Raw genomic sequence first — 14,173 nt, 5'->3', positions numbered from 1 at the left:
GTTGGTTGGTTTGTTGTTAAACATCGCACTCAGCAATATTCCAGCTATATGACGGCGGTCTGTAAATAATCGAGTCTGGACCAGACAATCCAGTGATTAATATCATGAGCATCAATCCACGCAATTGGGATCGATGGCATGCATCAACAAAGTCAGCGAGCCTGACCACCCGATCCCGTTAGTCGCCTTTTACGACAAGCATAGTCACCTTTTACGGCAAGCATGGGTTGCTGAAGACCTATTCTACCCCGGAATCTTCACGGGTCGGAAATCTAAAAATTTTATGGTATGATTATATACTGATTGATGGCAATCATGTTATAATGGAAGGGTATCCGCAGAGTTTATCCTTGTTACTGACCTTGTGTCAGTTAGGACCATGGTCGTGACCTGTATTTCACACCAATAAGTTCCATAAAACTACACATACACAAAGAAGGAATGACAAAACAATAATCGCTGAATAGTTTTAATGTTTATTCTGACAAGAAACATACAGGGACTTTCTTAGACAGCCACAGAGTAGCATGTATCCACATAAAAATAGAGGACGGGAACTAAACTACTTAAAGACAAGACCAATTTAACAACTTGTTTCACTGGATTTTTTATCTAAATTAATCAGATTTTAGTGCTTGCTACCCAAAGATCCTTTGTGTGGTGATAGTGAGCACTGAGATCCAAATATAATCCTAAAATAACTGAAAGCAGGTTGGGTGGTTGGTTGGTTGGGTGGTTGGTTGGTTGGTTGGTTTGTTGTTTAACGTGGCACTCAGCAATATTCCAGCTATATGACTGCGGTCTGGATATAATCGAGTCTGGACCAGACAATCCAGTGATTGATATTATGAGCATTGATCCACGCAATTGGGATCGATGACATGCATCAACCAAGTTAGCGAGCCTGACCACCCGATCCCGTCAGTCGCCTTTTACACTGAAAGTAGGAGTAAACTAGGCATTAACACATATCTGTACAGACTTAAAAACGGACAGGCAGGTTTGTAAAGTAAAGTAGTTGGACTGGTCAGACCCAATTTAGCCATAAACACAAATCAACTTGAAGAGAGCTATCAGCAATGGATTTGTCTACAGATCAAGGGAGACAACCAGGGGTTCACCTCACCTTAGTATTTTGTACCATTCATTACCCAGTGTACTCCACTCCATTACCAATACCCTGGACCCGTTCTGGATATATTTGCCACCAGACCTTCAAGTTATGTCCTCTGTTCAATCTCTCTTATCACAAACAGAATTTCAATCAACAACAAATCAAAATGCCTCTTCTTAATGCAAGTTTGACACAGATATAACTTCAAAATCAGTCGGGGCACGGGTGGCCCAGCCGTCTAAGGCGCCAAACCTATGATTGTGGTTTCGAATCCCGGTTCACCCAGATTATGTTTCTAGGTTTGTCAGCCCCATACCTGTGCTTGTGGGTTTCACCGAAGTGGTAAACGTCTGAGACCTGCATCACTTCGGCTTTCCTCCCACATTAAGCTGACACGCCTCGATATAACTGGAATACTGTTAAAAGCGGTGTTAAACCCAATTCACTCACTCACTCACTCAAAATCAGTCTCTTCGACATGTTATCATGAGTATTTAGGTCGGGCAGGGATGGTCTTTTGAGGATTTGGCATTCCCATCTGTACTTGTGGCTGTTGTGCTTGTGGCTGTTGTACTTCTTGTATGCCACAAAGCCTGTTGAATACTTGTGATATCACCCTCTCTTGCATTCATTGATTGTTTTATTTGTTTGTTGTTTAAAGCCACACTCCGGTACATTACAGCTATCTGACCCCCAATACAGTGATTGACATGATGAGCTAGGATCTACACAATTCGGACATGATGTCATGCATCAACCAAGTCAGCAACCCTGACCACCTGATCCTTAGTCATCTCCTACAGCAAGCAAGGATTGCTGAAGACTAGGCCTAACCCTGATCCCTAGTCATCTCTTACAGCAAGCAAGGATTGCTGAAGACTAGGCCTAACCCTGATCGCTAGTCATCTCCTACAGCAAGCAAGGATTGCTGAAGACTAGGCCTAACCCTGATGTTTATGAGTGTTTCATTCACTGAAGTGCTGGGTAATTTCATGGGAACCCAATTGTGTCATTCCAACAGACTACAAAAGGCTAAGCCTATGGTGGCATATGGTGGACACTGACTAGTACCTGACATGTGACCTTTAAAAGAACATTACCTTGTGGCCTTACACACAGTGGCAGATCTGCCTCCGACATATAAATTGTATCCAGCATGAAGATGGCTTCAACATATCATCAGCCATTGTCAAATATTGGGTACCAAGCAGGATGGGATGGTTTTGTGAATGATCTTGTACCTAAAGTCAGTTTGAGTTGAATACTCCCCAGGAAGCTGAGAATGTAATTTGATTGCCAACTGATGTAACGACCAAAGTGATAGAGTATGTCCTTGATTCTCCCTTCACTATTTTTCGGTTGTGTGGTATTAAATTAAAAAATCTGTAAAAATAAAACAAAGGCTGTACAAGGGGACCAGGGACATTTATACCCACTCTATCTCCCATATATCATATGCCCTTTGTGAAACCAACAACAATTCCTAAAGCCTGGTTCGGTGTATGAAGTTAAACATTTAAGACATGGAGCCCTTGTCATAAGTTCAAGATTTAGGAGGTCCCTAGATTCACTATTGGGGAAGACTGCAAGCACCCCATGAGGCCTCTTAGTTTCGAGTACTACTGGTATATTTCAGTGTCAGCTGTCCGGCGTGTAATAACTGCTGTATAAACTATTCTGAACCAGGGTTTCCGGTGTGAAGGACTCAGTGATGTCTCCCAACACATCCTTGTCCTGCTCCGTGAACTCGTCATACATACTGGAATGTGTGACCTCCCCCGACGCAGCATCAGTCTGGCCACTGTATAATGATTCGTATTGCACATGCTGAGGTGAGCCCTCATTGGCCAACCAGATCTCCCTCCGCTCTGATTGGCTGGAGGTAAGGGCTGCCTCATCCTGATTGGTTGTTGGTGCTCTGACATCGGACACACCAGGTTGTGATGGTGAATGTGTCATGCTGAGATCCTGACCCCTGGATGTGTCAGTGCCTGAGTCCCCCAGGGCGTCATCCCTGGAGCTGGCCTGGTGCTGTGTGGCACTGTAGGCCCTCCATCCTGATGAGTCTGTTGTTGGAAGGTCACCACTGTCAGTCTGTGCAGCCAACCATCCTGGACTTCCACCGGACTCCCCATCATCTGATGTGGGTCTTCTTTCTACGCTTCCCTGAAACCAACAAGAATTGTTTGTTTGGTTGCCTGTAAGTAGTCTGGAGCAGACAAACCAGAGTGGACTAGACAAACCAAAAACTGATCATATTTACACGATGCTTTTACTGCAACAGTCTCTGACTAACATCAACCACAAACAACTTCAAGGGCACAAAACACAGCAGCCAGAATAGTCACAAAAACAAGGACGTATGAGAACATCCCCCTTGTCTTGAAACCTTCCCATTGGCTACCAGGACCTACAAGAAATGACCTTAAACTAGTAGTTGCTGCTTTTAAATGCTATAATCGCTTGTCATGAGTTCAACCACGTGAACTCTGTTAACAAGACAAGATGCTGCTTTCTGTCCGAAACATCAAAACCAAACACCTGGACAAAGATCTTTCCATTATCCAGCTGCAACCACATGGAACAACCTTCTCATTGAGATCAAGTCTGCCAAAGGTTTCAAGAAACAACTTAAACTTAGCTTTCAACAACCAACTTACATTAAACGCATGATTCAAAGTTTTGTTGATTGTTGCCGAGGACAAGCAGCATTTTAATATACGCACAGGGCATATGTTGAGCTATATAAGTGATAAATTATCATCATTACTGTTGTTACTATTATACTATATGAACTGGGTACAGACTTCCTCACACAAGGCCAAACACACTTGTTTCTGTTCATTAAGCACCTACTTACACTGACACCCTGGAACTACAGACATCCTCACACAAGGCCAAACACACTTGTTTCTGTTTACACAGCATCTACTTACACTGACACCCTGGAACTACAGACATCCTCACACAAGGCCAAACACACTTGTTTCTGTTTACACAGCGTCTACTTTCACTGACACCCTGGAACTACAGACATCCTCACACAAGGCCAAACACACTTGTTTCTGTTTACACAGCGTCTACTTACACGGACAACCTGGAACTACAGATGTCTTCACACAAGGCCAAACATACTTGTTTCTGTTTACACAGTGTCAACTTACACTGACACCCTGGAACTACAGACGTCCTCAAACAAGGCTAAACACACTTGTTTCTGTTTACACAGCGTCTACTTACACTGACACCCTGGAACTACAGATGTCCTCACACAAGGCCAAATATACTTGTTTCTGTTCATGAAGCATCTACTTACACTGACACCCTGGAACTACAGACGTCCTCACACAAGGCCAAACACACTTTTTTCTGTTTACACAGCGTCTACTTACACTGACACCCTGGAACTACAGACGTCCTCACACAAGGCCAAACACACTTGTTTCTGTTTACACAGCGTCTACTTACACTGTCACCCTAGAACTACAGACGTCCTCACACAAGGCCAAAAACACTTGTTTCTGTTCATGAAGCATCTACTTACACTGACACCCTGGAATTACAGACGTCCTCACACAAGGCCAAACACACTTGTTTCTGTTTACACAGCGTCTACTTACACTGTCACCCTGGAACTACAGACGTCCTCACAAAAGGCCAAACACACTTGTTTCTGTTCATGAAGCATCTACTTACACTGACACCCTGGAACTACAGACGTCCTCACACGAGGCCAAACACACTTGTTTCTGTTTACACAGCGTCTTCTTACACTGACACCCTGCAACTACAGACGTCCTCACACAAGGCCAAACAAACTTGTTTCTGTTTACACAGCGTCTACTTACACTGTCACCCTAGAACTACAGACGTCCTCACACAAGGCCAAACACATTTGCTTCTGTTTACACAGCATCTACTTACACTGACAACATGGAACTACAGACATCATCACACAAGGCCAAACACACTTGTTTCTTTTCATGAAGCATCTACTTACACTGACACCCTGGAATTACACACGTCCTCACACAAGGCCAAACACACTTGTTTCTGTTCATGAAGCATCTACTTACACTGACACCCTGGAATTACAGACGTCCTCACACAAGGCCAAACACACTTGTTTCTGTTTACACAGCGTCTACTTACACTGTCACCCTGGAACTACAGACGTCCTCACAAAAGGCCAAACACACTTGTTTCTGTTCATGAAGCATCTACTTACACTGACACCCTAGAACCACCGACGTCCTCACACAAGGCCAAACACACTTGTTTCTTTTCACACAGCGTCTACTTACACTGACACCCTGCAACTACAGACGTCCTCACACAAGGCCAAACAAACTCGTTTCTGTTTACATAGCGTCTACTTACACTGTCACCCTAGAACTACAGACGTCCTCACACAAGGCCAAACACATTTGCTTCTGTTCATGAAGCATCTACTTACACTGACACCCTGGAACTACAGACGTCCTCACACAAGGCCAAACACACTTGCTTCTGTTCATGAAGCATCTACTTACACTGACACCCTGGAACTACAGACGTCCTCACACAAGGCCAAACACACTTGCTTCTGTTCATGAAGCATCTACTTACACTGACACCCTGCAACTACAGACATCCTCACACAAGGCCAAACACACTTGTTTCTGTTTACACAGCGTCTACTTACACTGTCACCCTGGAACTACAGACGTCCTCACAAAAGGCCAAACACACTTGCTTCTGTTCATGAAGCATCTACTTACACTGACACCCTAGAACCACCGACGTCCTCACACAAGGCCAAACACACTTGTTTCTTTTCACACAGCGTCTACTTACACTGACACCCTGCAACTACAGACGTCCTCACACAAGGCCAAAGAAACTTGTTTCTGTTTACACAGCGTCTACTTACACTGTCACCCTAGAACTACAGACGTCCTCACACAAGGCCAAACACATTTGCTTCTGTTCATGAAGCATCTACTTACACTGACACCCTGGAACTACAGACGTCCTCACACAAGGCCAAACACACTTGCTTCTGTTCATGAAGCATCTACTTACACTGACACCCTGGAACTACAGACATCCTCACACAAGGCCAAACACGCTTGCTTCTGTTCATGAAGCATCTACTTACACTGACACCCTGGAACTACAGACGTCCTCACACAAGGCCAAATACACTTGTTTCTGTTTGCACAGCGTCTACTTACACTGACACCCTGGAACTACAGACATCCTCACACAAGGCCAAACACACTTGTTTCTGTTTACACAGCGTCTACTTACACTGACACCCTGGAACTACAGACGTCCTCACACAAGGCCAAACACACTTGTTTCTGTTTACACAGCGTCTACTTACACTGTCACTCTAGAACTACAGACGTCCTCACACAAGGCCAAAAACACTTGTTTCTGTTCATGAAGCATCTACTTACACTGACACCCTGGAATTACAGACATCCTCACACAAGGCCAAACCCACTTGTTTCTGTTTACACAGCATCTACTTACACTGTCACCCTAGAACTACAGACATCCTCACACAAGGCCAAACACACTTGTTTCTGTTCATGAAGCATCTACTTACACTGACACCCTGCAACTACAGACATCCTCACACAAGGCCAAACACACTTGCTTCTGTTCATGAAGCATCTACTTACACTGACACCCTGCAACTACAGACATCCTCACACAAGGCCAAACCCACTTGTTTCTGTTTACACAGCATCTACTTACACTGTCACCCTAGAACTACAGACATCCTCACACAAGGCCAAACACACTTGTTTCTGTTCATGAAGCATCTACTTACACTGACACCCTGCAACTACAGACATCCTCACACAAGGCCAAACACACTTGCTTCTGTTCATGAAGCATCTACTTACACTGACACCCTGCAACTACAGACATCCTCACACAAGGCCAAACCCACTTGTTTCTGTTTACACAGCATCTACTTACACTGACACCCTGGAACTACAGACATCCTCACACAAGGCCAAACACACTTGTTTCTGTTTACACAGCATCTACTTACACTGTCACCCTAGAACTACAGATGTCCTCACACAAGGCCAGACACACTTGTTTCTGTTCATGAAGCATCTACTTACACTGTCACCCTAGAACTACAGACATCCTCACACAAGGCCAAACACACTTGTTTCTGTTTACACAGCATCTACTTACACTGTCACCCTAGAACTACAGATGTCCTCACACAAGGCCAGACACACTTGTTTCTGTTCATGAAGCATCTACTTACACTGACACCCTGCAACTACAGACATCCTCACACAAGGCCAAACACACTTGCTTCTGTTCATGAAGCATCTACTTACACTGACACCCTGCAACTACAGACATCCTCACACAAGGCCAAACACACTTGTTTCTGTTTACACAGCGTCTACTTACACTGACACCCTGGAACTACAGACATCCTCACACAAGGCCAAACACACTTGTTTCTGTTTACACAGCGTCTACTTACACTGTCACCCTAGAACTACAGACATCCTCACACAAGGCCAAACACACTTGCTTCTGTTCATGAAGCATCTACTTACAGTGACACCCTGCAACTACAGACATCCTCACACAAGGCCAAACCCACTTGTTTCTGTTTACACAGCATCTACTTACACTGTCACCCTGGAACTACAGACATCCTCACACAAGGCCAAACACACTTGTTTCTGTTTACACAGCATCTACTTACACTGTCACCCTAGAACTACAGATGTCCTCACACAAGGCCAAACACACTTGTTTCTGTTTACACAGCGTCTACTTACACTGTCACCCTGGAACTACAGACGTCCTCACACAAGGCCAAACACACTTGTTTTTGTTTACACAGCGTCTACTTACACTGACACCCTGGAACTACAGACGTCCTCACACAAGGCCAAACACACTTGTTTCTGTTTACACAGCGTCTACTTACACTGTCACTCTAGAACTACAGACGTCCTCACACAAGGCCAAAAACACTTGTTTCTGTTCATGAAGCATCTACTTACACTGACACCCTGGAATTACAGACATCCTCACACAAGGCCAAACCCACTTGTTTCTGTTTACACAGCATCTACTTACACTGTCACCCTAGAACTACAGACATCCTCACACAAGGCCAAACACACTTGTTTCTGTTCATGAAGCATCTACTTACACTGACACCCTGCAACTACAGACATCCTCACACAAGGCCAAACACACTTGCTTCTGTTCATGAAGCATCTACTTACACTGACACCCTGCAACTACAGACATCCTCACACAAGGCCAAACCCACTTGTTTCTGTTTACACAGCATCTACTTACACTGTCACCCTAGAACTACAGACATCCTCACACAAGGCCAAACACACTTGTTTCTGTTCATGAAGCATCTACTTACACTGACACCCTGCAACTACAGACATCCTCACACAAGGCCAAACACACTTGCTTCTGTTCATGAAGCATCTACTTACACTGACACCCTGGAACTACAGACGTCCTCACACAAGGCCAAACACACTTGTTTCTGTTTACACAGCGTCTACTTAAACTGTCACCCTAGAACTACAGACGTCCTCACACAAGGCCAAACACACTTGTTTCTGTTTACACAGGATCTACTTACACTGACAACATGGAACTACAGACATCCTCACACAAGGCCAAACACACTTGCTTCTGTTTACACTGCATCTACTTACACTGACACCCAGAACTACAGACGTCCTCACACAAGGCCAAACACACTTGTTTCTGTTCATGAAGCATCTACTTACACTGACACCCTGGAACTACAGACGTCCTCACACAAGGCCAAACACACTTGTTTCTGTTCATGAAGCATCTTCTTAAACTGACACCCTGGAACTACAGACGTCCTCACACAAGGCCAAACACACTTGTTTCTGTTTACACAGCGTCTACTTACACTGTCACCCTGGAACTACAGACGTCCTCACACAAGGCCAAACACACTTGCTTCTTTTCATGAAGCATCTACTTACACTGACACCCTGCAACTACAGACATCCTCACACAAGGCCAAACACACTTGTTTCTGTTTACACAGCGTCTACTTACACTGACACCCTGGAACTACAGACGTCCTCACACAAGGCCAAACACACTTGTTTCTGTTCATGAAGCATCTACTTACACTGACACCCTGGAACTACAGACGTCCTCACACAAGGCCAAACACACTTGCTTCTTTTCATGAAGCATCTACTTACACTGACACCCTGGAACTACAGACATCCTCACACAAGGCCAAACACACTTGTTTCTGGTTACACAGCGTCTACTTACACTTTCACCCTAGAACTACAGACGTCCTCACACAAGGCCAAACACACTTGTTTTGTTCATGAAGCATCTACTTACACTGACACCCTGGAACTACAGACGTCCTCACACAAGGCCAAACACACTTGTTTCTGTTTACACAGCATCTACTTACACTGACACCCTGCAACTACAGACGTCCTCACTCAAGGCCAAACACACTTGTTTCTGTTTACACTGCATCTACTTACACTGACACCATGGAACTACAGACATCCTCACACAAGGCCAAACACACTTGCTTCTGTTCATGAAGCATCTACTTACACTGACACCCTGGAACTACAGACGTCCACACACAAGGCCAAACACACTTGTTTCTGTTTACACAGCGTCTACTTACACTGACACCCTGGAACTACAGACGTCCTCACACAAGGCCAAACACACTTGCTTCTGTTCATGAAGCATCTACTTACACTGACACCCTGGAACAGGGCCGAAGCAATCTCCTGGTGTCTCTCCCCATCCTGGTTGTTACCAGCCTGAAAATATTTAGATATTGTAGAGTGTCTGAAATATGTATTTTTTAGTGTAAAAATATCATTTATACTAATCCTGACTCACCCAGCTTATCTCATGTCAATCGAAAAGGTATCGGAAACTCCTGTACATCTCCCCCAAACGTACCTTCACTCTCACATTTCGCTTACCCTTATGGTTGAAACACGTATACTGGAAGCGGGGATGGATGGGTGGGTGCTATAGTCTATGAGTCAGGATAAATATAAATGATATTTTTACAAAAAATAATAATACATAATTTGCCTTATCCTGACTCATACTAATTGCTTGAACCCCACAGCTGGTGGTGGGATCCACCATATGTGTGATTCAGATCATGATCTGTTCATTTAACCAATGATAACATCTTACTTCTTGTACATGAATCTGCAGTGGGGCACCACCTCCGTCCTTGTGAGATTAGGAGAAAATTAACCTGACTTTTATGAGTCTGTGCAGTTTTGGGTATCTTCAATTAGGTACTGTCAATTGTTGAACGACCACTAAGGGTCCGAATTGGTGAATCCCGGCAATATCTTCTGTGGTGAAGTCTTGAAGTAGTGGTTTGTAAAGACTGATCCGATCTCCAGAAACGCTGGCAAACAGTTTGGGATTTTTATCCAGCGACCTTCCGGGACTTGAATTAAATTCTTTTGTGTTAGGAAGTGGATCCAAAGAAACTAAGATCCTGAGTTGGTTGAAGATCAGATTTCTGATAATTGGCACAATAATTTCTGTGTGAGTTCATCAGTATGTTGATGTGCCTGAAAGTTGATGTTCAGGTAAAAGGTCCAACAAAGTCCTTTGTTGTGAAGCAAGATTACTGTTGGCTTGGTGATGTCTAAATGACAAATGGCAGCACTGCCCATTGGTAGTGACGGTCGTTCAAGTGAAAACGGTGGTACTTCCTGGACTCAGGATGGATTGGGATGTGTAGATAAGCATCTTGCAGATCTATGCTGGCTAGATAGTCGGCTTGCATTATCATCTGTCACAATTGAGGTACATGAAGTATCTTTTGTAGATAATACTTGTTGAAAGTCTTCATGTTGTAGATCTGGCTGAAGTTTTCGGTTAAATTTTTCTTGGATATCAAGAAAATCGGAGAATAGAAGCCTGGGATGAGGACATCCAGCAGTAGAACCTCTCCTGCTGTCTTGGTGAGAAGCGAATTGATTGCCTCTGTTAATTTGGGGAACAGTGCCTCCTAGTATTGTTCATGTGAAGGATTGAGGTTAAGAGGGGGTGCAGTAGGTACCAACAGACTGTAGCCTTTCTTAGAATGTTTGTGACAAATGGGTCGTTCAGTATGCCATCTGGTCCTTGGAATCCTGTAAGACTTTTTATTTATGCAAGGGATCTGACCGTTGAAGAGAGATGGGGAAACTAAAGGTTGGTGTAAGAGAGACTTCGTGTATAGGTCTGACCAGTTAGAGCTAGAGACCGACCCTTAGACAATGTGTAAGTCCGGCTGAAGCAGAACTGATTTCTTAAAAAATTGATTCCTGAAACTTCTGCTGATTAACCACAGATGACAGTAGAATACTACTGTTGTCAGATTGTGAGTTCATGAGGTGAGATAGCATCAATTCATAAAAAGAACGAGGAAGCCCAGGAAACCTCATCTAATTGTTGTTTCCTGTTGTGTGAGCATTTTGTCCTCGACTCTGTAGGTTTTACTCTTGAAGACAGATAATAAATTATAGTCTTTGCATAACTCTGGAGCCCGTGAGAATGGTGTCATGTCGTTTAAGGGAAACTTCTTAGGGTTGATACTAGGGGTTGGTAAAGTTGGTTGAGTCATTCAGCTGGCTGCAGAGTCAGAGATTCGCCAGAGATTCCATCAGCATCAGTGGAAGGTAGATCCTTTAAAGGAGAGGAGATGAGAAGACAACCAGCGATCCCTGTCAGCACCTCCTGGGCCCACTTGCACAAAGCGATCTTAGCGCTAAGATCATCGTAACTCCCATACTTTAGCATAGGCTTACAATAGTCTTAGCGCTAGGATCGTTTTGTGCAAGTTGGCCCTGGTCAGCGAAGATACGTGACGTGAAGTTATATCAGCACCTCCTGGTCGGCGTAGATAGAAGGTAATTCCTCATGACATGAGGATGTATCAGCACTCCTGGTCGGTGTAGATAGAAGGTATTTCCTCAAGATGTGAGGATGTATCAGCAACTCCTGCTCAGTGTAGATAGAGGGCATTTCCTCATGACGTGAGGATGTATCAGCTGATTCTGGTCAGTGTAGATAGAAGGTATTTTCCCCTTTACACAAGGATGTATCAGCACCTCCTGGTTGGCAAAGAAAGAAGGTATTTCCTCATGACATGAGGATGTATCAGCACCTCATGGTCGGTGTAGATCGAACATATTTCCTCATGACATGAGGATGTATCAGCACTCCTGGTCGGTGTAGATAGAAGGTAATTCCTCATGACATGAGGATGTATCAGCACCTCATGGTCGGTGTAGATCGAACATATTTCCTCATGACATGAGGATGTATCAGCACTCCTGGTCGGTGTAGATAGAAGGTAATTCCTCATGACATGAGGATGTATCAGCACCTACTGGTCGGTGTAGATAGAAGGTAATTCCTCATGACATGAGGATGTATCAGCACCTACTGGTCGGTGTAGATAGAAGGTATTTCCTCATGATGTGAGGATGTATCAGCAACTCCTGGTCGGCGTAGATAGAAGGTATTTCCTCATGACATGAGGATGTATCAGCACCTCTTGGTCAGTACAGATAGAAGGTATTTCCTCATGATGTGAGGATGTATCAACACTTCTTGGTCAGTACAGATAGAAGGTAATTCCTCATGACATGAGGATGTATCAGCACCTCTTGGTCAGTACAGATAGAAGGTAATTCCTCATGACATGAGGATGTATCAGCACCTGCTGGTCGGTGTAGATAGAAGGTAATTCCTCATGACATGAGGATGTATCAGCACCTACTGGTCGGTGTAGATAGAAGGTATTTCCTCATGATGTGAGGATGTATCAGCAACTCCTGGTCGGCGTAGATAGAAGGTATTTCCTCATGACATGAGGATGTATCAGCACCTCTTGGTCAGTACAGATAGAAGGTAATTCCTCATGACATGAGGATGTATCAGCACCTCTTGGTCAGTACAGATAGAAGGTATTTCCTCATGACATGAGGATGTATCAGCACCTACTGGTCGGTGTAGATAGAAGGTATTTCCTCATGATGTGAGGATGTATCAGCAACTCCTGGTCGGCGTAGATAGAAGGTATTTCCTCATGACATGAGGATGTATCAGCACCTCTTGGTCAGTACAGATAGAAGGTAATTCCTCATGACATGAGGATGTATCAGCACCTCTTGGTCAGTACAGATAGAAGGTATTTCCTCATGACATGAGGATGTATCAGCAACTCTTGGTCAGTACAGATAGAAGGTATTTCCTCATGACATGAGGATGTATCAGCAACTCTTGGTCAGTACAGATAGAAGGTAATTCCTCATGACATGAGGATGTATCAGCAACTCTTGGTCAGTACAGATAGAAGGTATTTCCTCATGATGTGAGGATGTATCAACACCTCTTGGTCAGTACAGATAGAAGGTATTTCCTCATGACATGAGGATGTATCAGCAACTCTTGGTCAGTACAGATAGAAGGTAATTACTCATGATGTGAGGATGTATCAACACCTCTTGGTCAGTACAGATAGAAGGTATTTCCTCATGACATGAGGATGTATCAGCAACTCTTGGTCAGTACAGATAGAAGGTAATTACTCATGATGTGAGGATGTATCAGCACCTCTTGGTCAGTACAGATAGAAGGTATTTCCTCATGACATGAGGATGTATCAGCAACTCTTGGTCAGTACAGATAGAAGGTAATTACTCATGATGTGAGGATGTATCAACACCTCTTGGTCAGTACAGATAGAAGGTATTTCCTCATGATGTGAGGATGTATCAACACCTCTTGGTCAGTACAGATAGAAGGTATTTCCTCATGATGTGAGGATGTATCAGCAACTCTTGGTCAGTACAGATAGAAGGTATTTCCTCATGACATGAGGATGTATCAGCAACTCTTGGTCAGTACAGATAGAAGGTATTTCCTCATGATGTGAGGATGTATCAGCACCTCTTGGTCAGTACAGAAAGAAGGTATTTCCTCATGATGTGAGGATGTATC

At 44.0% G+C, this 14,173-nt stretch overlaps 1 protein-coding gene across 4 annotated transcripts in view; it reads right to left on the bottom strand.

Annotated features, from left to right (window-relative positions):
• Window positions 1–459: 459 nt before the first annotated feature.
• The window catches only part of LOC124127093 (AP-4 complex subunit epsilon-1-like), a 123,225-nt gene continuing 109,511 nt past the window's right edge, over window positions 460–14,173 (bottom strand). For 3 of the 4 annotated variants that reach the window (XM_048397901.1, XM_048397903.1, XM_048397902.1), the window contains 2 exons: window positions 9,901–9,966; window positions 460–3,280 (listed from right to left, as the gene is read on the bottom strand). In XM_048397901.1, the coding sequence (XP_048253858.1) occupies window positions 2,753–3,280; window positions 9,901–9,966 (594 nt within the window). In that variant the 3' untranslated portion in view covers window positions 460–2,752. The remainder of the gene's footprint in view (window positions 3,281–9,900; window positions 9,967–14,173) is intronic. The other variant, XM_048397904.1, reaches the window with a different exon arrangement.

Source organism: Haliotis rufescens, unplaced genomic scaffold (genome assembly GCF_023055435.1).
Source record: "Haliotis rufescens isolate VD_foot unplaced genomic scaffold, xgHalRufe1.0.p SCAF_171, whole genome shotgun sequence".
Taxonomy (NCBI): domain Eukaryota; kingdom Metazoa; phylum Mollusca; class Gastropoda; order Lepetellida; family Haliotidae; genus Haliotis; species Haliotis rufescens.
The sequence above is the reverse complement of the archived record's forward strand: the minus strand, read 5'-3'. Positions and strand labels throughout refer to the sequence as shown.